The sequence below is a fragment of the Miniopterus natalensis genome, chromosome 3 (genome assembly GCF_054644295.1).
Source record: "Miniopterus natalensis isolate mMinNat1 chromosome 3, mMinNat1.hap1, whole genome shotgun sequence".
In the NCBI taxonomy this organism is placed as follows: Eukaryota; Metazoa; Chordata; class Mammalia; order Chiroptera; family Miniopteridae; genus Miniopterus; species Miniopterus natalensis.
This window is the reverse complement of record NC_142083.1, coordinates 30,466,726-30,491,675: the sequence shown is the minus strand read 5'-3', so window position 1 is coordinate 30,491,675 and position 24,950 is coordinate 30,466,726. Positions and strand designations below refer to the sequence as shown.

The window sequence follows — 24,950 nt, the reverse complement described above, 5'->3', positions numbered from 1 at the left end:
TTTTTTCTTGAGGGCCAGAACTGTCCTGTATTTCTTTGGGCCTTCCACAGCGCCAAGAACGCAGCCCGGGCTCAGCAGGTACAATCATTAATTCCCCGAGACGCGACCGCGACGCCTGCCTGCGAGCGGGCCGTCCCCCTGGAGCCAGCTGTCGGGCGCACCCCGGCTACTCTGAAGCGGAGGAGCGTGGCTACATGTTGTTACTTAAAGGGGCACATTCGCAAGGCAGCAGCCCACTCGCAAACTCCGTGGAGAAAAAGCAAAATTCCTCTGGACATGCTCACGCCGGAAGGCCCCCTCCTGCACGTCAGGGGTTATCAGCAGAGTTGAACTTTTTTTTAAATGACTGTTCACACACACAGTGAAATAAAGCAATTGCTTTTGTAAAGCAGATCTCTTTCTTCTTCACACGCCCCCTGCCTGGGGCAGGAAGATGCTCCCGGCTGGGCACCGATGCAGAGTGAGAGGCACGGGGCTGTCCCCTCTGCTGCAGGCCTGGGCTCCCTGCGCGGGCGGGACTCCCCTCACGTCACACTGAATCACGAGACCCACGAACGTGAGTTGCCGAAACGTGCTTCGACTTTACCGGCTCATGTGGACATTTAGGAGGTCACATTTTCCACGACTGTTTCAACTTTTTTGTACGTTTGAAATTTGAAGAATAAAAAGTTGGGGAAAGAAAACAAGAGAAACAAAAATGAAAGCAGAGGGGAAGAGGGACCAATATTGCCTTGTGTGACATTTAAGCAAGCCATGATGGGGTCCTCCTGGGCGTGTTCCAAACTGAACCAAGGGAACAGTCTTTCTCTGGCAGAGAACCAGAGAATCAGAAGCTTGTTTTCTATCTGTGGCGAAACAATTTCGAGAGAATAGAGTCAATATGGAGACAGAAAGAGCAGCATCGCTCAGAGGGCTGAGTGTAGAAGCAGCCGCCACGTAGAGGTGGCGCTTGAGGAAAGACGCAAAGGTCTGCGTCACGGCAACAGTCCCATCGGGGAAAGGGTCATTTTCGGGATCTACTTTGGATCAAATTACCTTCATTTACTCCTTGTTTCATGGTTCCAGCCAACATTGTAAAACTGAAGGCTCCCGGATTTTTATGTCAAGCCCTGTTACGTCTCCCGAACTAACTCCTACTTGAAAACTCCACTTGGGTGTCCTAGAGGCGTCTCAAATTTGATGTGTTCAGAACTTGTTCCCTGGCATCTCCTCCATTCCTGTTGCTGGAACTCCTTCCTTCCAGTTGCTCACGTTTAAAATTCTGGTCTTTTGATGCCTCTCTTTCTCACTGGTCACATGTATAACCTCAGGAAATGCCTCAGTCTTGCCAGGTATGAGGACTCTAACCACTTGTCACCATCTCACTGACCCGCAGGGTCCAAGCTCCGTTGTTCCTTGCCTAGATCATGCTAATAGCCTATTTGTCTCCTCGCATCCCCCTTGCCCTCCCAGTCACGCAGCAGCCAGGAAATGGCCTCTCATCTCACTTCTAAGTCAGATCATGACTCTTCTATTTTGGATCCTTCAAATACAGAGTAAAAATCTTTACCATTCCCTATAGGAATAAAAATAAATTTTCATTCAACTGAACTCCCCTCCTCTTTAGCCTTTCCTCCTCCTACCCCACCATCCCCCACCCCATCCTGCCCCAGCCAGTCCCTTTCCTTTGCTGACCTGAGACAAGGCAGCACACGGCCACACTTCTCCCTCGGGCTCTTTGCACTTGCTGTTCCTTCTGCCTCAAACATACCCCTGCGACAGCAACAGGGCCAGCTCCCTCCTCCCTGTTTCACACCGGAGGAGTCTTCCCTAAGTACCTGAAAGAGCACCCCTCCCCCTGCTTTTCCTTAGAACACCTAGTATTTAGGTTTTCCTCCCACTTAGCACATACACGCCATGAGAATAGGCATTTCTCCACCTACTTGTCTTCTTAGCACCTGGAACAATGCCTATCCTGCAGTAGGCACACAAAAAGTTTGCAGAACAAAATGTTCAGAATCCTTCCCATATATCTCACATTTCAACCTATTTTACTGACACTGGCGTGAATCGGTCCTCAGACTGGTGTAAAACAGTTCATCTGAAATTTTACCTCAGTCACATTTCTTAACTCTCGGATTACTGAATGATGTTTCTCTCTACATCTTCTCGCTGGCCATTTATTAATTCCTGAAACAGCTGCCATTTAACAATCTTTTCAGCATTTAGAAAAAGCTCGGTTCTCCTTTGCTACTATATCATATTATTATAATATTCTGACTATAATGACTTGAGTTAATAATTTTTATTCAAATGACTTAATATTTGAGTCATGAAACATTCATTTCCACCCTGAAACTATAACCTCTATGCTCAAATGAAATCCCAAGTCAAGAGCAGGGAAATGCAGAATTCTACAGTCCAGTCCCCAATTAGGAACAATTTCTCTTGTCTTCGAATTACCCAAGTTTGTCACTTCTTCCATTTCTCCTATCTGCTGTTTGAATTTTAACCACCTCAGGATTTTTGCTAGCACGTCCATTGGAAGGTAAGAAAACACGTACACATCAATTAGTTTATGTACTTGACCACAGTCATACCCAAAAAACAGATCCTGGTGGTCCAAGCATGTTGGCTAAAACGGGGATGGGAAGGAATGAGCTCACTTGTAATCCTTGGTCTCGTCTATGCTAAAGGTCCACACAACTATGAGGTCTCTGCAAAGATAGTCAATGGACACAGACCAATTTTCCATCTGGAAAAATCTGACTCTTAGCCACTACAAGTCACCTTTGTTCCTCATTTCATGCCACCCCTCCAGACTTCTTAGCAGTCTACTTCATTACAAAAATGTCCTGGTGGTTTCAATGGATCCACATGAATTAATATTTACCCTTAGGCAGCACCGACTTTCAAAAAACTAAGAATAAACTTCCAAAAAACAATCAATCCTCATACCATTTATAGTTTTTATTTCTACTTGGTGTTAATGGGATTTTAAAATGTCACCACAGACTCATTTATTTCAACTTCTACCTACTGACTTAACCTCTTGACATCTGCAATCTACTGTTAAGACTAGATGTCAAAGGTAATTTTAAAAATATTTCAAGGGAGTAAATATTCTGAAAACTCTAGCTTTGAAAAACATCTGTCAATATTACTTCTGGGTATGTATCTACGAGAACTGAAAGGAGAGTAACAAAGAGGTATCTGCACACTCATGTTCACAGCAGCACTATTCACAATAGCCTAGAGGTTGAGGCAACCAAATGTCCACCGAAGGATGAATGGATAAACAAAATATGATACACGCGTACAGTGGAATACTATGAGTCTTTACAAAAGAAAGGAAATCCCATCACATGCTACAACATGAATAAGCTTTGAGGACATATGCTAAGTGAAATAAGTCAGTCACAAAAGGACAAATGCTGTGACTTGTATGAGGTCTCTAAAGTAATTCACAGAACTTCAAATTCAAATCAAATTCATAGAAATAGAAAGTGGAATGGTGGTTTCCAGGCCTGGGGGAAGAGCAAGACGGCAGCTGTTTAATGGATATTGAGTTTAGTTCTGCAAGAGAAGGAAGCTTTGGAGCTCTGCTTCACAACAGTATCAGTATACTTAACACTACTGAAATGTGTACTAAAAAATGGTTAAGATGGTCAATTTTATGGTGTTACTCTACACACAAAAAGCAAAACACATTTGCATTGTGAGTACAGTTTTGACAGAGATGGGGCAGGACAGATGCTTATAATGTATACGTAGCATTTACCCTTATAATGTAAGTTCCTTTTAAACTGCACACTAAAACCTTTCATAAACTTAGCATTTATTAATTATATCAAGTACTGAGTGTTCTAAATTATAGTTTATTAATTAGGAGGGGATGACTAAGTATACAGGTTGAAGGAAAATTGGCTCTTCTGCCTTATAGTTTATCTTTGTTGTTATCTGACCTACGTCTGTCTTCTCCACTAAGCAGACAGTAAGCTGCAGTGCTTAGTTTTGTTCACCTCTGTATCTTCAGGGCCTACAAAATAAGACGTATTTATTAGATGAATGAATATAGTGTTAAACATTTGGAGATGTAGTACAATCCAGATCTATAATCAAGTGTAGTAAGAGATATACCATAAAGGAGGCAGAATCAACTTTCAAAAAACTAATTTTAATCAAAACAAAAATTGTTGATCATTAACAAGTTTATAAAACAGTGATTTAGTTACATAAATAAATTGATATCAGTGTATCAAATCTTAATTACTTTCAACTTCATGAGCATGTTTACATGGGTGATGAAGTACAACCTTTTTTTTTTCTTTTTACCTATTATAATAAATAAAATGGAGCGCATGAAATAGTTCTTCTAAACAAAAATACCTACAAACATACCTCTAGCATGTTCTCTAATGAAGGGAACAAGAGACACTGGACAACTTTTGCACCAAAACATAAAAATTGCTTTAAAAAGCACAAGGTTACAGAACCATCAGCTAAAGTAAAGACACTATACTGTAACCAAAGTTGGTATTTAATAATATAATGGACAGTTTGGTAGTTAGATCTCCAGTTTGGTTATTTTAAAGCATTAAGACAAGGCAAGATAGAAGGCTGCTTTTGTTTTGAGTAATTCTAGAGAAAATAAAATATATTTTAAAAAAAAGAAAGAAAACTGAAAAGTAGAACAGTCATACCTACACAACTTTCTGTCCTGCACAAAGTCAAAATACCTGTGCAGAACAGACATATAATATATATAATGCTATCTGTGCACAAAGGTTAGCTCATTAGCTCACTGCAAAGGCGTTATGTATCATAAGTCAATTGTTTTGGAAAACATTTTGCGTTTGTGTCAAAAGGATACTTCTTTTAAGTTTCCTAGGCTAGGAGGCACGAACCCCAGTTCCGGCACACTGTATATTCTTAATGCTAAGGCTTGCTGCTCTGGCTGTGTATTTGTTGTTTCTCTTTCTTCTAGTGCCTGTTACAAGCATGTGTGGTGTAGTGGTTGTTGTTGGTGGTATGTATGTGTCTTGTGTCTGTGTGACTACATATATATATATGTATACATAAGTTGTATAAATATATATACATATATAATTTCTCCCAATAGATCTCAGTCCAACCATGCAATCCAGAAGGTGGCTCTGCATAGATGCCCAGCATGAAGTTCACCGCCTGAGCCAACCCTGAAGCAAGGCGCACTTTTAGTCCTTCTGATAGGTTTTCTCTCAGTTTTTTTGTTTTTGTTTAAAACCAAGCTACTGCAGCTTCAAGTATTTTGCATTACATAGAATATTTTTTATAAATTAGTTAATGTTATATTTTCAATATTCAGACATATACTATAATATATATACAGTACAATAAATGCTCTCATTCTTTTTTAATTTTTGATAAATCCCTGAGAATGTATGTTGACAGTCGCTAAGTTTCCACATGCACAAGCGTCGTGTGCCATGCTTCTGGACGAACAGCACTGCAAAGCCACGTGGGTCAGCCTTTAACTACAAGTATTTCATTTTGTTGGTTTGTTTAAATATGCTGAAAATGTAAAGATGAGTTACAAAGGAGTAAAGCTGAATCCATTCGAGGTACTTATCACAGGATGGAGGTGTTTTGTTTGGTTTTTAAAGCCATTTCAATTATTTTTTTTGAGGCTGTGAACGTATACAGAAAACAGGAGAGCTATGTGGACTTTTGCCACTTGACAACATATACTCAGTGTAAACCAAACCTTTTTAACCTCTCTCTCATACAAAACAAAAAAGAATTAAAAAAATATAATAAAATAAAAGAAAGAAAGAGAAAGGGAAGAAAATTAAGAACACACAAACTTTCACATGACAATTTAGTCTGCAAACGCAATATAACTATACACATATAATACCGGTGTGGCTCTGTTCTTTAAGTTAAAAAGGGTACAAAGGCAGGCTCAAGTAAAAACAAACCATCCCTCCCGCCCCCACCCCCCACCCCCATTCATACAAGTTCTATCAACCAAACCTCTCCCGAACCAACATCATCAGTTTCTTTTTGCCTTTGTAGATTTGTTTCAGGTTGTCAATAAACTGTGTAAACTGAATGTGTCCGTCATGCGCCATCAGGAAGGTCTCTCGGGCCTTGCTGAGGAACTCAATGAACTCACTATAGTGCCGAGGACTGATGTGGGTGAGTCGTGAGTGCGTGGTGTTGATGTAGGCCCCGATCGTGGCGTCCAGGAGCTGCCTCAGGGGGGCTTTGTCCAGTGACATGAGCTTACCGGAGTTCCTCCTCCCATGAAGTCCCACCATGCCGGGAGTGGTCAGAGTGCATCTGCGCAAAATGTCTGACAGTACCGTTGCGCACTTGACACTCTTGACCACCAGAGGTATTATAGCTGCAAGCTCGTTTTTGCCGAGGGAGTGGCTGAGCGCACAGGCCCACAAAACGTCATTAATGGCAGGGTGTGTGTCCTGATTGTAGCTCAGGTTGAGATGGGTCATGGCCAGGGTGGCCAGCTTGTAGGCCCTCATAGGGTACCCACGGTGCTCCATGTACCGTGCTATCGTAAAGAGCTGGGTGTAGCTCATGCCGGTGGTAGCAGCGTCGAGGACAATTTGGTACGCCGTCTCAAAGGCTATGTGATCCTTTTCACACAGGGTCAGCGCAGACAGGGCACAGTTCTGAGGGTCCTTCATGGCGCACTGCAACGCGAGTGTCCGGGCACTGCTGGCCAGCTTTTCCTGCTGATGGCAGTCCAGGTGCAGGCGGACGATGGTGCTGTTGGACATCACGGTGGTTGCAACTATACTCGTGGCCTCAGTGGGAGTAAAAAGCGTAAACCAGCTCTGCATGATGCTGTCCAGGGCATAAACACCTGCAAGGAACACAGAGAAGCCCTATTACTTACTGACAAGGATGCTGCCTAGAGGTCTGGCCTTATTTCCACTTTATAATCAATGCTTACATTGTTAACCATCATAGGACATGAGCTAGGCCAGAAAATCCTGTAAGATAACGTGCCTGGGAGCAACCTTTTAGAATAAGGTTATTATGGATTGTTATTCAGTGAAATGCCTGAAAGGAACATGAACTTCCTGTAACACAGAACCGATCCTCTTGGTAGCCGGTATTTGCACTGTGCCGCTTGCCATTTCAGACAATGGCTTTTTGCGAATGAGTTCCAGTTCACTGGGGCCTCCTGTCAGTTACCCACTACAGAATTTGAGTCAGAAAAACTACAACCCTCACCAAAATAGGTAGTTTTTATGTGTGTGTGTGTATAAGTTTAAAATACATACGATATAAAATGATTAGGACACATACAGAAACAGGAAAATGTGACCCATAATCAAGAGAAGAAAGTCAACAGAAGCAGACCTACAGATGACTCAGATGCTGGAAACAGCTGACGAGGACTTTAAAATAACCATTTTAAGTACACAGACCCAATGTGCCTCAGCTGTAGGAAAGTCCTAAATGTGAGTGATTTAAAGAGAAGGTACTAAATTGCAGAGAGAAATTAGGCATTACACTTGGTACAGGAGAAGGGGAGCTGTGTGGCAGTTCTTAAGCTGGTATTATCTTTATATTGTTTCACTAAAGCATTACATCAATAAGCTAAAAATAATTTTTATATTGAAGCCAATTTCCCTTTTTCCAAAATAACAAACCATCACAGATTAATGAAAGAATAATAAGAATGATTTTACAGTATCTGCTGTGTCAGTTATCTAAATACTGAGGTGGCAGTGTCTTCTCAGCAAAGGTAAGTGTCCTTTTCTGATGGAAACAGGAAGAAAGAAAGACAATTGAACCAACATTTATTTTCAACAGCCTCCATTCTCTTGGTGTCTGCGCTCCTGCTGGGAATGTAGTTTTCTTAGCACTGATTTACTGCTGCAGAGGGCAAGGAGGTGGCTAAAGGGTCTCACAAATTGCAGTTTAAGGGCGATCAGGGGATCTTAGGGCCAGCTATAATTTCTCACGCATCTGAAAGCTCACCTGAACCACACCCACTGGTCATTTCCCTGCTGGATACCGTGACATATGCCCTGAGATGATGAAGGAAACAGAACAACTAGGTAACTTTATGCCATTTTCATTGAAATGCACTGAGCCACTAATCCAGTCTCAAGTTAGTTTCAAAGGTGGGCTCCAATCTACCAAGGTTTCACTCTAGAACCCTTTAATATAAAATGATAAACTTGACTATCACAAAAAGTTATCAAAAGCACCTTAATAGAGACAGAACAACTGGATAAAAAGTGTTTTTGCTCACTGACCTACTCCATTTTAATAAGAGTCTGGAGCCCCACATACTTGACAGTTTGGAAGAGGAGCAATGGAACCGAAGGCTGGAGGGAAGGGAGCCCTGTGGGTTGCTGGAGGGGCAAGACCCTTGGAGAAGTCAAGGTGGAAGAGTGAACATGTTCTTGTATCTGTAACCAAGGAGTTAAATCTAACACGAGGTGCTGGGAAAGCTCCTCCTCCAGAGTTTACCTACCCACTTCAGTAGCACATGTTACCAGCCATCTGACCATCTCCCGCCGTCGCCAATTTAAGGTTGACAGTGTCATTCGCATAACCTATAAAGAAAGATAGGAAAACAAAACACTTTGGAAGATTATCCCAAGTTGGTGGAAATATAAAACAGTTCATTCCAAGGCATAACTACAAGGCACACTCCCTACTGGCAGGAGGATGAGAGCCACATTTAGAGCAAGCTCTGCGTATGAATTTGGATTTGTCCATGGCTCCCCAGCCTTGACCTAGCCAGAGTGGGAGGTCCACACACTACTCCTAGGGGGGCAACAGACCAGGTGTGGCATCCTGGGCAAGTCACTCAATCACTTTTCTCATCTGCAAAATCAGAGGCGTGGGCTGAAGCATTAAAAGCCCATGCCCTCTTCTCCTTCTCAGCTTTAACATCCCACAGTTTTAGATTTCTGAGGCTCCTCTGAACTAATCCTGATTAGAAACTCTCAGATGGCAAAGAGGTATTTTAAAATAATTGTTTTATGCCTTCTTTCAGTCCCTGGGTGCTCTTGTCTGGAAATTATGAAGATTACCCCAGGTCTATGGAAAGAAATCATCTGATTTTGTTTTTCACTTTCTAATAAGAGATGCCCAAGATAAAATATCCCCCTGTTCCTGCTTTCACCATTCTTTAAGATTCAGAAAATCTAGGGACGCAACTCCTAAGGCCTTAGAAAGGCCTTGTGGGAATTCTTGCTGGGTCACAGAAGGAATGAGTCAGGGAGTAAGCTCTCAGTAATCTCCCATTTATCCAAAAAATCTGCCAGAATTCCAAATAACTAGAAAACTTGTATTCATGTTTTTCCCCCCTGCATCATACCTTTAAGAGGCAAAAGAAATAAAAATAAGCCAAATAACCAGAATTTTTAAAAAGAAACTTCTAAAATGTCATTTTATTGCTTAAATGCAATCAGTCTCCTATACCCTCAGCTTGTACAGTACTATATACAGTAAGTCCATTTTCTTGTAATCCAATTCTTTAAACTTTACTAATAACTGTAAGTAGAATCCATAACAAGAAAAGCAGATTAATCACCTAATCAGGGCATTCTATTCCCCATACTTTAGGTAACTAGAGGATAAGAATTTCTTTCACTGTTTTTCATGGGTAGGGTTGGGGGAATGAGGGGAGCAAATATAGAGATTCCCCGAGAAAAGTAGAAATATAAACTTTTCAGTTCCTGGTTATACACTAATCTTTTCAGACACTATAAGGAAGCAAACATCTATCTGCATAAGTCACTGAAAATGTCCTCGGTAATGTGTCTAAGCAGGCCAACTGAACGCTGAAACTGGACCCTGGCCCATCACTCCTCCTTTACCCAATTCCTCAGGGTTATAAAAAGAGCTAGAACTGCCCATCTACTGTGAAAATGCAAACATCAATAAAAACTCGTACTTCCTCTAACAATTTACCCCTAACAGCTTTATTTAAGTTTCTTATGAGCAGTACTTCTCCATTCATTGAAGGAGAAAAGGTGACGTTAGGTTATAACTAAGAAAATGATTTTATTTGAAAGACACAAGTCAGGCTTCTAAATGTAAATGCAGACCCTGCACCTCAGGCAGCAGCTGGTTCAGCTGGGAATGACTTCAGCTCTGAAGCACAGTACTCTCCTGGATGTCTAACAGATTTGTGCACCAAATTCATTCACCTGCACTAAAAAAATCCACATAAACAGGAACAACCTTAAGACACTGCCTTTATTTAGCAGTCTTTGGTACCCCAGGAAAGACCACCAGTCACATACCTGCAGGCCCAGCTCCAGAGACACTTTCAAAAGAGTGATGTCTGGCAAAGTGTCCATGAGAGTTGCTATTTTAAATGCATCTTGGGCAAGCTTGAAGATGTGGGATGAGGAGTGAATGTTTTTCTGGATGGATTCTAATACTGTTTCCAGCCTCCGAACATCGCCTGCAATGAACAAGGAAAAACCAAACCAGATCAAAGCAAAGCAAAGCAAAGCAAAACAAAAAAAAAATCATACCAAACGCACACACACAGGGAGATAAAAAGGAAAGAAAATAAACATTAAGCACAAGTTAATTTACCTGAAATGTTCACAGATGGCACAGATGTTACAACTAAGTTTCCCAGAGTTACTGCAATGTCTGTGAATCTCGGTGTCACAAAAAAGACACACCCTCAATGATTAAACTCACATGTGACCCAGGACTAACTCGAAATAGCAAATAGCTCTCCTAGTTTCTACTTATGTACGTTCCGTGAATATCTCAGGGAAGAAAAAAATGCAACGGAACTTTTTAATCTCCTTCTGAATCTCAACCACCACTCACACGGCATGGCAACTGAACCTGAACTCTGCCAGCAGCCAGTTTAATGATGCAGTTAAATGAGGAAAATGCCAGGCTCAAATGAGCAACACCTGTTTTCCCTCATAAGCTAACATCTAATGAAAAGTATCCCCTACAACCCAACATTAGCACCACTACTGAGAATTTGATAGCAAACATGACCCTTAAAAAAAGGCAAGCTAACAAAATAATCATGAGGCCTCGGGACAATCCAGTACCTTTGGCTGCAGTGAGCATGGTGGATGCCAGCTCACACTGCTGGGACTCTACGTGGCTTAGAGTGAACCAACGAGGGTATCGGTTGGGAACAACTGACGCAATGTGGTGTGGGCGGGGGAGGTCTCCTGCTGGAGCAGCAGATTCCAATACTAGTAACCTGTAACGAGAAGAGACAGGGCAGGTGGCTCCTAGTTATCACTTGTCTATCACCTTGGCCGCAGGGACTGGCCCGTAGCGAGGAGTGGGCAGATGCTGGGAGAAATGTGCAGGTCCTTGTGCAGGAAGAGCTGGTACAGCTACACTCTGCGGTCTGGATGCCAAAGTCACCTTATTAATTGCTCATTACCCAAACCTAAGAGATTTCCTTCCTTTAACATCATTCATAAAATTGCACAATTCAAGGAAATTAAGATATGTAATAATGAAGAAGTTTGGAACTCAGTCTTGATGTTTACCACTCACTAAAAAAATAAAAATCAACAGAAAAGTGACAGTGAAGTGAATATTAAGACTGAGATTACAAAAGTCAGGGATCAAGTGGATAGCTGAGATGCACAAGCTTAACTTACTAAAACACAAAATAAGAGGGAAGTAAAACAAAAATGACTCCGTTTCCATTACTCATACTTTCTAAAAAATTAGTTCCTCATTCCTTCAGGCATTCATAGCTAGAATATGTTCTATCATACATATCAGAAGATGATGTATGCAAATGATTCAAGTATTTGTCCCTTGACAGTCATATAAATTCTGTGTGATTTCTCATTTCCATCAATCTTTGATTAAGACTATGTTGACAAATAAAGAATAATTATAAAAACAAAGCACATGTTTAGTGATCTTCTCCAAATATAAATACCAAAGAAATTAGTAAAGTAGCTACAACTGCAACGATTCCTTTACAATCATCAAAGCAGTGACCTTCACTCAAGGACACCAGTGTTAGAAACTATGGAATAAGAGCTGAGGATCAGGAGTTAGCACGGTCAGGGTGTGAGGCTGGCCCTGGGGCCCCACCCAAGAGCAGTTACTGCTCTGGTAAGCCAAATGCCTCACTCTCTTTTCCTTTTTTTTAGGGACAGAGATGTTAGCATCAGAGGGTGGCAAGGTAGGCAATTAAGTAATAAGCATTTTGGTGGGGTTGTTTAGTTTTTTTAAAAAATCCAGAATGTCCCTGTAATTAACAGGCAGATCTTTCCGGAGTTGTTGTAGAAGAAACTAGTCAACACCCCTGGAAAGAAGAGAAAATGAGTGCTAAAAGCACCCCTCTCCAGCCCGCCACCCCTACTTCCAGAAGGACTAAGATGCAAGAAGCCACATGTCTTTTTTCCTTCCTCTTCCCCTGGCTGCCATGAGATGCTCTGCGAGGTCACACTACCTCCCTTCCCCGGCGGTCCTTTGGCTGGGGGATGGCGGCAGATGGAAGAGGTGGAAAAACAATTCCCTTGTGCCCTGCTAGTGCCCCATGAACAAACTGCCTGGGCAGCAACCAAGGGCAATCCTAAATGAGGCTCTGAATGTTAGCTTAAGCATAGGCCAGACCCATTGAGAATCCTTATGCTACTTTCCTCTTAAATTCACAGTGGTCACAGCAAAAGCATCTGGCGCATCATAACATTAGCATCCTCCCTTTTCCCCAGGAGAACTCCCAGATTTGAACAGGTATAGAACTGAGCACCTGTCTTCATCTGACAACTTCCACTCCAGCTTCCAAAAGTGGGAACAGGAACTTACTAATAACTGTGCTTTAAAATACAAACCAAGTGGTATGAAATAATCTGGTGGGGAACTTTGGCTTATGTTAGTTTTTAATGTATATTTTGGTATTTTAAAAATAGACAAGGGAGAATTTTTAAGGCTTCTTTGATAGGTAAATGAGATTTCACATTGCCAAGGAAAGCATGTCAGCCTCAGAACACACTGACACACAGGTATGTACACACACACACACACACACACACACACACACACACACCCATCACTGCACCAAAAAAAGGCCTTCAGAGACGAGCTACACACATAAAAAGACAAGGACTTGTTTCTGAGTCCACTGTACTGGTTGCAGACATAGAATCTTTGATGAAAAGACTCTATGGGATCAAACTATTCTCCAGCACACCTCAAGCTTTTAGGTTATGTTCATGGTTTGTCTTTAGGTGACTATAATGAGGTCAAACCTGCACTTTAACACAGAAGTGTTTTAATTTTTTTTAAAAAAAGGAAAAAGCTCACGCTTTAAGGAAGGTGGATATTCCTTTCAGGCCCTTAAAGTTTAATAGGCTACAAATAAGACTGACAAATACAATCTTGAATTCACTAAAAAATATTCACCAGAACTGATTCAAGATAAAAATAATTATTTGGTGAACTGACTTTTAAAAGGAAAGTGAAAATAGAAAGGTCAGTGGCAGAGAACAACACAGTCTAATTGTCCTCACTGAAAGGAGGGACTGAAGAGGAAACGGAAGCAGCCAGCGCTGAGGCGAGCAGATCGGCAGACCCTAACAGTGATGCTACAGTCCCATCTTTGTCACCCTCCACTGGAGCACAAAGGTGTGTGGTGATACAATGGCCTTCCTGCACTACTGATGAAATGTGAAATTACTGCAGGTGGGAAGGGCTCCCTCAATTATTATATGCAGTCAACTATACTTATTAGTTACCACTGTTTCAAAAATCGAATTTTTTCAAAACAGTTCATGATTTAGGAAGGTTTCCACTGTTGTTCCCATGTGGTTAAAGTTGGTCTGGAATTGTTCTCTATTTCCAAATTCTAGCTTTAGGAAAAAGCCACCGTGAGCATGACTAAGACAGCATTCAAGGACACCATCCTTCCTTTCCTTTTAAACAGAAGCCAAACAAGCCCACGAACAAACCACTACACAATCTGAGAAGCACATAAATAAATATGTTCTTTAGATTTTCTGCTGCCTACAAGAAACATGAATGAATGAGAAGTCAGTGACCAGCCATTCCTCCCGGGGGGGATTTGGGCTGTGCCTGCCCGGCTGGGCTGTGAATACGTACCGCATTGCTCTCAGTGCAATTTTGTATGCCAATTCAGCATCGTGAGGTAGGAGAGAGGTGAAGAGATACTTGGCAAATGTGTGCATTGGAACGCTCTCCCGATGGATTATTTCGCCTAAACCACTATATGGTCCGGCTGTGGGAAGAGAGCATACACATTTTACATTCCTAAAAAAGGAACTAAGACTTCTTGTAAAGTTTATCTTAAAATTGTTATGTAAAGTTATAACATATACAAGCTAATCTAGTTAAGAATGCCATCTAAGTGACACAGTAGAAGGAATACAGATTCTTAGTCAAAAATGATTCTACAGGCTACAGTATCCAGCATCAAACTTACTTCAGGAACAATCCCCCAACTGCACCACGGCTGAAATGAGAATCACACAACTATGGGCAGAGCTCTTCCCCGTTAAAACTGCTTCAGAGAAAGAAACCTTTCGATGCATAAAACCTCACAGGATTCAAGAAACATCCTCTGTCAATGTGTATGTCCGAGCATCCAGATTTTCAAATGCAGAGATGACTCTGCAGCTTAACTTTGGGATCTGCTCCTGGACCCTCATCTCAGGGGCACAGACAAGCCGGATTTCCAGAACAGGTGCTCTAATGGGGTGGGGAGGATTCTGAACCACAAATCCCAACACAAAGACTTTAAGCATTGCTGCTTCTAATAAGCAGGAATAAATACGGATTGTCAGAAAGTGATTAATAATAAAAGGATAGCTACCCATTTGATACTCACCGTAGGCAAAAGAAAATAATTAAGGTAACTGAAAATTTACCATTTTGGGGGGCTCCGAAGGACCAATTTTAAAAGCAAAATTACATTTAAGCAGTCAAATTCATTTCTTAGTAAGTTATGACAGGGATGGTGGCAGAGCTGACTCTCCCTGTGCTCTCTGAACGCTGCCCTAGGAAGGGCGCTAGGCTTTTAAAATAACTTTTGAAAGGAAACCACAGTGGTTAATTCAACTACTTTCCACTTACGTACCTTGAGGTTTAGTTACTGTAAAGTGTCTAATAAATTAGTTTCCATGTCACGTTTGGGTAAAAACTGTTTCATGATTTCTACAATTATGAACCATGATGCTACTGCTCAAAGGACATAATGCATTTGTTTTCCCTGAGAAAAATCTGTCTGTTGGAGAGTTTAGAATGCAAGAAAGGCAGTTCAGAAGAAACGGCGAGAGTTACTGAACCGAGCATGGGGCAGAGGCATCATGTATTACATATCATCTTAAGAGAGGTTATTTTAAATTTCATTAATATCTTTGAATTCTCCATCATTTAAGTATTTGGAAAATCATATAGTAAACAACTTTTTTTTACCTAGGCAAACTAAAATCCATTCTAGATTTCTAATTTTACCAAACCTATTAATCTTTTTCTTGTGTTCAAAATATTTAAAAATGTTTTAGTGATCTGATATTTTTCAAAAGTTGATATTCCATTATAGTTCCACCTTTAGTTCATATGAGAGGCCAAATTATCTGAATGTTTATATCTTCTACCTCAATTTACTATGTTGAAACCCCAACTCCCAATGTATTTGGAGAAAGGGCTTCATGAAGATAACGAAGGTTGAATAAGGTTAGAGGTGGGGGCCCTGATCCAATACGATTAGTGTCCTTATAGGAAGAGACGTCAGGGAGCTAGGGCTCTCATGCAGGCACTCGCTTTCTCTAAGGCAGCTATCTACAAGCCAGGAAGAGGGACAGCACTAGAAACTGAACTGGCCAGCACCTGACCTTGGACTTTTCAGCCTCCAGAACTGTGAACAATAAATTTCTACTGTTTAAGCCACCTAGTCTGTGGTATTTTGTTATGGCTGCCTCAACAGACTAAGACACTAACTCTATTTGATGTAAGGACTAAATAGAGTAAATTTGTAGATGATCTTCTTCATTTCTCTTCCATTTCATTCCGATGTTTCTCTTAAACTGTCAAGCTACCTGTTTTCATTATGCAGGAAAAGCCAGGAGCCATCATCAACACTTTTTTATGACACCTCCCAACAAGCAAAACATTCAGGTATCACGGAATTACTTGTAGTTTAATCATCAGTGTAATACCTGAACTCTAGTGTACTGAATAATGAAAGACTGAAATTTGGTACCAAGTTCCCCAGAAGTGCTTTTCCAATATGCCAATTGATCCAATTTGCCAAGATTGTGGCTGTAAGTGATCAACACGCAGCAACAATATAGGGTTATTGCTTCCTCTTTTTCAGATACCTGAGTCTGCTAACATTTTTGCCCCTGAAATTCCAAGAGTATAAATGCATGAACTTGGTGCCCCAGTGCAGTCAACTCAACCATTAAGTGCTTATCTTCTGGAGTTGACAAGAAATGGTCCCTTGGCTTCCCCCATTGGACTGTATGCTGCACCACCCACTCTTTGTGGTCAGAAAAGAAGAGAGAGCTAGGATGAGTCAACAACACTCTTTATCAGGCACAGTTCTTATAAAAATGTTTAACGGGGGGGTATGAACTAATCAAAGACTAAGACAACTAAAAATTATTCATGAGTAATGAACATGGAGAACATTTAAAAAGGTCAATGATAAACAGGTATCAGACACCATGAACACTGAAAAGCACACACCCTCTTCCTATCCTTCAATATACTGGAAACCAAAAGTCAGTTACTAAGAGCCAGTGACAGCACAAAAAAAGCTTTGTGGCTAGTGATTTTGCTTATCTGCAAAGAAATTATAAGAGGAAAGTGAAAGAAAACAGTAATGAAGGAATCAAGATCACCTGAAATTCGCCAAGATAGGCTTTTATGTTTAGAAGAAAAAAAAACTTTAGGAGAGTGCTTTTACTAAAATTAAGCATGCTATTAAAAACATTTTCCCTTTAAAATGCATTTCTAAAACACATAAATATATAATGTATTTGGTGAAAATATTTTCTTTCAAATAGATCTTTAGCTTTGGACAAGTAAAAGAGGTTTTGAAATGCTATTTTCTCTAACTCCCTTCCCCACATGCGACAGTTCTAAAGATGAAGATACCACACCTTATGAGCCTATCAATCACAGAGAATCCCACAAGAACAAACATGTACTTGAGAGATCCAAGTAATTTTATCAATTAGACATCACCTAAATTTACACAAAAGATGAGGCTACCATGCTAATTACATTTAGTCTTTTCAAGAGAAAAAAATGTTTTAAAATAATGCCAGCCAGAATTTGTTAGGCTCTTTAGCTCTTAACCTTATGAAAAGAAGAAAATTAGGCCTTGCCTTAGAGAGTCTATGAAACTTTAACTTGCTGAATCTAATCCTAATGAATTCTCTGAATTACTCAGCACAGTGGAAATTCACTCCTGCAGCTTTCAGTCCTTTGTTAGGATGTGCAAATGACATAGTCAAAACTCAAGACGTCACGTAACAGCCAATAATTCAGGGAATGACAATCAACTTCCATTTTATTATTTAATTGATCAAGCAAAGAGGAAGATGGCTATCAGCAATAGCTCACTAAATATCAAGCTCGCATTTATCTCAGGAACAACATGCCAAAATAAAAACAGTCCTTTTCAGAACTTGCGGCATTAAATGGGACTCATTTCTAACAGGCTATCCTATGTGAACACCTAAATCAAGTAATATAAATCTAAACATTTGTATTTTTTTATTAAGTGATACTGTATTTGGTTAAGAAACAAGCCTATGACACTCACTGACCATACCAACCAGGATAACTACCATATTAAATACATTTAAACAGTACTCCCAACATAAATAAAATTGGCTAAACAAGTGGAAAACCTCTTTATTAAACTACCTTCTAACAGGAAGACTGCTTGCTTGCGAAAAATTTTCACCAGTGTGTCATCCAATTCAATTTCCTGAAGCTTGGAAATGAGCTGCTCCTCATTCCGGCAAACCTTCTCTTGTGTGTACAGCCCGTCGGGCATGATCCGCTGCTGTCCCAGCCCTATTAGGGCTACTTCCACAGCTAGTGTTAAGTAGGATTCCCCTTCTTCTAAGAATTTGTGAGCAGGTAGATGCTGGTATTCCAGAGATTTGCACTGTCCCATATGCTCTGTAAAATGTTACAAAAGCAATCGGAGTTCAGAAACTACTACTACTAGTACTCATAAATAAGTTACTGACTTAATTTCAAGAATAACAAAAACCAAGTGCCTAGTTTTCCAGTATCGTTTTTAAAATGCCCATGAATGAGTGAATGTGTATGTTCTGGGGGACAGAATATCACAAATATTTTTCTCCCATTGAAAATGAGTCACGAAAGAAAACTATGAATCTAAGAAGAGATACCAAGAATACTTGAGTGGAGAAAATTTTTAATTAAACAAGTGTAAAATTATATGATGACTGCAATAGTTACCAATTCTTCAGAGCCTGGCATTAAAAAACGTTTGCATACTTTTATCACAATGAAAAATTTATAAATGAAAACAGTAGAGAACACAACACATGTAACCCAATTTCAAAGTCCCGTTTTGTTATCAAAGAGGTCATCAGTTATCATAAGATAAATGATTCTTTGAGCATTCTCTTATCTCTGTTGTTTCCATTAGAAACTTGAACAAACTTCAACTACTGAACTCTATAGTCATACCTTTCACCCTCCCGATAGTTTTGGATCACCCATAATCCACGAAGGTAACCACCGCAGGAGAAAATGCGGAGGGCAAGATAATTAACCCTGAGCTCACCCAGCCATGGGAGCAGCAAAGGGACAATCCTCCCTCCCTCCCTCCCACATGAAACAAATCCTTATTTTATGTCTTTATGCTGGAAAACAGTCCTAAGTGCAAATAAATTCTTAGATGCACAATCACTGACTAGAAGAGAATAAATATTCTTAAGGTTCTTTACACACGCTGTCGCTGTCGAGTCTGTCTGCCTGAAAGCTGAGTGCCCATTTCCTTGCTCTCTTGCTAGCTATAGGTACTGTTAACTGTATGGATTCATAAAACAAACTGTGAAGAAAAATGATCGCCATTCAGAGTTTAGAAAAAAAGGCACACGAGACAAACGTCAAAGGTGTTACCTGTGAAACTGGAGAACCCAGGGAAGCTTTCATCATCCATGCGGCAGGCTTCCATTAGGCTGCTGAAGAGAGTGCCCACAGGGTCCAGAGGGTGTCCAACCCAGCCCTCCAGATTGGTTATCGAGGTTATGCTTTTATGGGGTAGCTCTGTGGAAGAAGAGGGAATTGAGAGATGGAAAGAAGTAAATGGAAGAGAGGCTTTACCATTTAATAGCAGCATCCTGACAAATTAATACTGAATTGAATTAAAAAACAAAGGTACATATAAACCCCAACTTGTGAACTATTTTGAAATCTGAAGATTCATCTGTAAATCAATATAAATGGTAGTAACCTCCTGGGACAGCTCCCAAACATCTATTTAATTCATGTGTCCAAGGTACTGGGTTAACATTACAATTTACACTTTAAATTATGATGTATAAGGAAAAGTCAGTTCCAAATTTTCCCCTAAGCAGCTAGGGACAATTCCGCTCACTTCCTAGGAGTGACGTTAGAGAGGACTAAAAAGTCCCCCCCGAATTCCCACTGGACAACTCTACAACTCTGTTAAGAAGATACTCTCAGAGTCTGTGCTCACTGGATCATCTAAATTGGAGACTAGAGGGTGGCTGCAGCCTGGGTCAGACTTAGACTCCCTCATGAATATTATTAACTCACTTCCCTATCACTGTATGAAAGTGTCCTTATCATGGATCAGTGAGCCACAAAAAACAACTACAGCAGAAGATAACATATCATTTGGATGAAACATATCCTTTTTCTTTTTCCACAGAATGCTAGCACTTTCCTGAAGTTAAATTACAGAGTGCTGGAAAAAAGCTGCAACTATTTTAAAAGACATATTCCATTGTTGTAAAAAATGCAACATTTTACACCTTAGTGTTTACTAAAGAAGTAAGTAATGGCAGCTCCTTCTTAAAGGAAAACACAATAAAATCTATGTACAGTATAAAGTAGACAAGAAAAAACTAACTTGTAAATTGCTAAAGAGCCACTCCATGACTTGAATATTCCTTTAGAAGTTTTCTGGTTTGGGGCTATCAAATATATATGGTGAAGGGAATTGTTGTGCTTATAAAATAACTCTATTGTCAAGTGATAGAAACTGAGGATAAAACTTTACAACGTATTTCCTCTATGTCCTTTCTTTTCACACAAAAATTAGTGAAAAAACAGAGAAGTGGGAGAAGTAAAATTTAAAAAGAAGTTTTTTAAAATTGAGATGATGAACTAAGTGAAATAAGTCAGACAGAGAAAGACAAATATGATCTCACTTATATGTGAAGTATTTAAAAAAACCCCCTGAGTTCCCACATACAGAGAACAGAGTGACAGTTGCTAAAGGTGGGGGGATGGGTGAAATAGGTAAAGGTGGTCAAAAGGCACAAAACCTCAGGTATCAATAAGTAAGTCATGGGGATGTGATGTACAGCATAGTGACTACAGTTAATAATACTGAATTGCATATTTGAAAGTTGCTAAGAGAATAGATCTTAAAACTTCCTCATCACAAGAAAAAAGCATTTTTGTAACTATACGTTGTGAAGGATGTTAATTAGACTTATTGTGGTGATTATTTTGAAATATATAGATATTCAATCATTATGTTGTCTACTTGAACTAATATAATGTTGTATGTAACATATCTCAATTAAAAAATAGAGGTTGACATATCATGCCATGTGGTATTAAAAATGTACAAGATAATTCGTTTACCAATCTTGTCTGTGTAACAAGTATCTGTTATTGCAATGTGGAAGTGTTAACAGCTATGAAAAACATGTTCTTTAAATATGGAAAGACAAAAAAACACAGAAAGATATAGGTATAAATATATAATCCCAGTCATATTTAAGAATAGTCTGAAATAAAGGTTTTCATTGCTCCCAGGATAAAAGAAAAATCCAAGGAGCTCTCTGTTGTGATCACTTTAAATAAATATCATGTCCTTATGTACAAATTATTACAAGTAAAAAGCTTTGGAGTGATTACATACTATGCCAGGCCCCGCTTTAAGTGCTTTACAGGATTAATAATCTTCTCAAGAACTCTAAGAAATAGGTCCTCAACTGAGCCCCATTCCACAGATGAGGAATCTAAATCACAGAGAGGTCCAGTCATTGCCCAAGGACTCCCAGTTGGGATCGATTGCTAGGATTCAAACATAGGTGTCTACCCCCAGAATCCTACTGTTAGAATTAAAATGTACTGTCACGGAATAAGATATTTGGCTCACTTACATTTTAGATAATTCAGACATACTAAATAGTTACTCAAACAATAGTTTTAAAAATGCTCCCCCTTAAAAAATTAACTAGCCTAAGATACTTTTAAAAAATCTTACTTTTTACAATATTAAACTAGGGGAAAAAAATACCTAAAATTTCTCACGATCAGCTATTAACTATTTTGCATGAGTGGTGAGTATAGCAATCCCCGTCACTCTAATATTAAAAGCCATCTTTCCCAAAAGAGCACAAATTCAAGCGATGTCATTCCCAAAAATCTCATTCCAATAGAAACAAACTCCTTCGCATTCACCTTTTTTTTGAGTTCGGAACATCTCCAACTGTTTCTGTTGCTGTCGCCTTAATGTGTTAACAATAGCTATCGCCAGTCTCAGTGCTTCTCTGGGGTACCCATGAGAACGCAGCGCATCCACTCTCGCACACGCTGTAGGAACATGTTCTGAAACACAAAGTTAAGGGAGGAAAGTTGCCACTGTCAAATATATCCATAAAAACGAGATTTAATAATAATATGTTTTCCCCCAAAATACTATTAAAAAGACACAAGAAACCATTTCTGAACTTGGATTTGAATGAAAAACTCAGCTCCTATTGCCAAGCATTCATTCATCTCCCATTGAAGCCCCCTCAGCTCTCCTCCTCCCACTCCAATAATGCTATAGAAACTAAACAAAGAAGTAAGTCATGGAAATGTCTTTCCGGTTTGGGCACTTACCATGCCAGAGGGGCCACCCACGGGAGTCAAAGAGGGAGTTTTCAGTGTCGTCATGGTAACAGTAGTTGGTGTATAGGTCACTGCTGATAATGTGCTGCAAGTGGCTATCCTGCCAGTGGAGATCGCATGCCTCGATGGCTCGGGTGAACACTGTCCGATGTGGCCTGTTCGACGAATCTGTTTTTTCCACAATTCAGAAAGCCGTGTCAGCTATTATTCACATGTGAATAAATCAGTCATACCACTCTGTGGCCAGATGTTCATGAGCAAACCCACACACATTGTCCTCACCCCCTAAGCAGAAGGATGGACGGTGAATATTCTCATGTCCTAAGTACTAGGAGGAAAGTCAGCCCAAAGAGCCACCATTCACTCACTTGTTTTATCCAACACAAACACTCTGCAGCCATCAAGCTAAGGTTAAAGGCATCCTGCAAAAAGAACTGTCAAGTCTAGTTTCCATGCCAAATACACTCAAAAGAGGCACTCGGCACAAAAACCACATGAAGACTCACTGCTCCCCACTTCTGAGGTGCTGTGGTGGGCTGCCCTGATGGGATCCACAGCTCTCACAAACACTATGCAAGAGATGTGACACCAGCCATGGAACCTTTCAGGAAGATGCAATCAGCCTTTAAAGATATGCATAAGGGTTGTGCTTTTGGTTGTATTTTTTAACTATATTGTGCGGTTTTGCACAATTAAAACTATTATGCTTCTTGGGATATAATGATAAAATGACACTTTATATCCCAAAGGGCATAATTGCATATATTTAACAGTTCACAAAGCCACACAACATAGCTACAAAACAAACCAGCGCACTTACCTTGCCCCTACAGGCTGCCTCCTGACTCCTGTGCAGGTTCCATGACTGGTGTGATGTCCCCAGCATAGTGCATGCTGGGCATCACAAGAGAGCAGTGTATGACACTCCGAAGAGGGTTCAAGTTTCAGGACCTGACGGAGAAAAGAAATGTTTGGGGAATAAAGGATATTCTCACCCCAGCTCCTGGGAATATTCAGTTCCTCTGGATAACACGGTTCAAATTCTACCTGCACTCCCACCCTGTGTCCCCACTCCAACTTACCTTCAACTATGGCACAAACCTTAGTGAGCCTTGACTGCACACCAGGGGAACAAGCTACTTTATTTATGTTTACTTTACTTAGCTCAAGCATCACCCTCACTGTTCTGAGGCTTAATTAAATGAGAAACAATATCTGGAGCTTCCTTAGCTGATAATGTTTCATCTTCCTGTCACTGGAGCTTTGGCTAAGTACAGACATAAAGGAAATCATAAAAATCAAAGAAGAGCAGAATCAAGAAGAGCTCCAAGAACTCATCTAGTCTAACTCCTTTATTCTGCTAACAGAACTGAAAATGGAGAGAAGGAAAGTGACTTGCCAAGGTCACGGTGCTGGGCAATAGCAATCAAGATTAAAACACAGATATCCTCACTCCAAATGCACCTATTTTAGCTGTGGTGAATGGCTTCTGAGAGGCCTTTAACAGAGAAAGACACTACTTCAGCTTGGTCTCAGGTCAACTTAGATATCTGTATTTACATAGCAGACACATCAAAATGCACAAATGACATAATTTGAGAGGCATAAATACTGATGCATGTGTTATGGCCCTTGCCCAGGCTTCTTGCCAGCTGTAGTTTTAGTTGTACACCTTACAAATGGGAAGAGAGGGCCTTATATTTAAGGGCCTTTTGAACCTATCAGGGTTTTTGCTGAGCAGAACAAATATACTCCTACCCAATAAGGAACTGGTTCCATTACCTCTAATAGTCAATCGATCAAATATTCCAAAGCTCAAAACTTACACTTTTTAAGGGGCTTTGTCATTTCATTTATTTTGTTAGGCTCAAATCAAAGAAATAGAATTTAAAACTAAAAGGTGATATTAAAAGAGCAACTTAATGTTATGAGTGTATTGAAAGAATTAGAGTTCTACCTGTCAATTTGGCTCACTGTGGTATCAATAATACAAGCAAGCTATAGAGTAGGATTCCATTAGAAAAAAATAAAAACCTTAACTTTTCATGTGATCAAACTAACTGAGCATAGAGAAACATATAGTGCACACACCAGGCTTTTAACAGCTGTTAGTCTAAGAGAATAAAACCAATTGTAACAAAAAAGGCTAAAGATTAATAATATTTAAATGAAAATGTAAGACAGAAAGCTCAATAATAATATGGGAAACACAAAAAATTGATAATATATGCAGACAATGACAAAAAAACCACACCTGTCCATGGGAAGATGGAAATCATGGCAGTGAATTACCCAACTTAACCAATGCTCTGCCTCAGGATATAAAATTATGGTCAATTTTTATCTTAGATGTCCGTGGTTTTCTGATTTTTACAATTAAGATGGAAAAAAGAAAAGCAGGTAACCAAATTTTTAGTGAAGTGTATGAATATTGATACATACTGATTAAAGAAAACGTGGGAAATTCAGAAAGGTAAAAAGGGAGAAATTAGTTCTTTTATAAAAAAAAATTGGCTATCACTGTGGTACATTTTAAAAAGTCAAAGAAATTACTCTTTCAAAGAGTGTGGATTCTAATATTGTTATTGCTGTTGTTAATTAATTCTAACAATTAATCTCAGCAAAGACAGGACCCGGTCTGCCCTCCACATTCACTGCAGTATGCCAACATATGCAGCCCCGCCCACTGTCTGTACCAAGTGGACACTCCACAGCCAGCTGCAATGGCACTGCTGGGCTCTGCTGGCCGTGCAGGCTCTCCCGAGCAGCCTGCTCAGTTCCCTTCTGACAGCCCCTCTGGAGGATGTGAGTATTATGATAAAAGCAGGAGCTCTGGTGCCTTTAGGCACAACAGCTATAAATACTGCCCTCAG

At 40.1% G+C, this 24,950-nt stretch overlaps 1 protein-coding gene across 1 annotated transcript in view; it reads right to left on the bottom strand.

The window, feature by feature from the left end:
- Positions 1-5,054: 5,054 nt before the first annotated feature.
- ZSWIM6 (zinc finger SWIM-type containing 6) overlaps positions 5,055-24,950 on the bottom strand; it is a 174,822-nt gene continuing 154,926 nt past the window's right edge. Inside the window, exons 6-14 of the mRNA XM_087815375.1 lie at positions 22,069-22,245; positions 21,646-21,792; positions 19,102-19,248; positions 17,866-18,126; positions 14,071-14,206; positions 11,043-11,200; positions 10,260-10,423; positions 8,477-8,558; positions 5,055-6,847 (exon numbers count right to left, since the gene is read on the bottom strand). Coding sequence (XP_087671501.1) covers positions 5,985-6,847; positions 8,477-8,558; positions 10,260-10,423; positions 11,043-11,200; positions 14,071-14,206; positions 17,866-18,126; positions 19,102-19,248; positions 21,646-21,792; positions 22,069-22,245 — 2,135 coding nt within the window. The 3' untranslated portion in view covers positions 5,055-5,984. The remainder of the gene's footprint in view (positions 6,848-8,476; positions 8,559-10,259; positions 10,424-11,042; positions 11,201-14,070; positions 14,207-17,865; positions 18,127-19,101; positions 19,249-21,645; positions 21,793-22,068; positions 22,246-24,950) is intronic.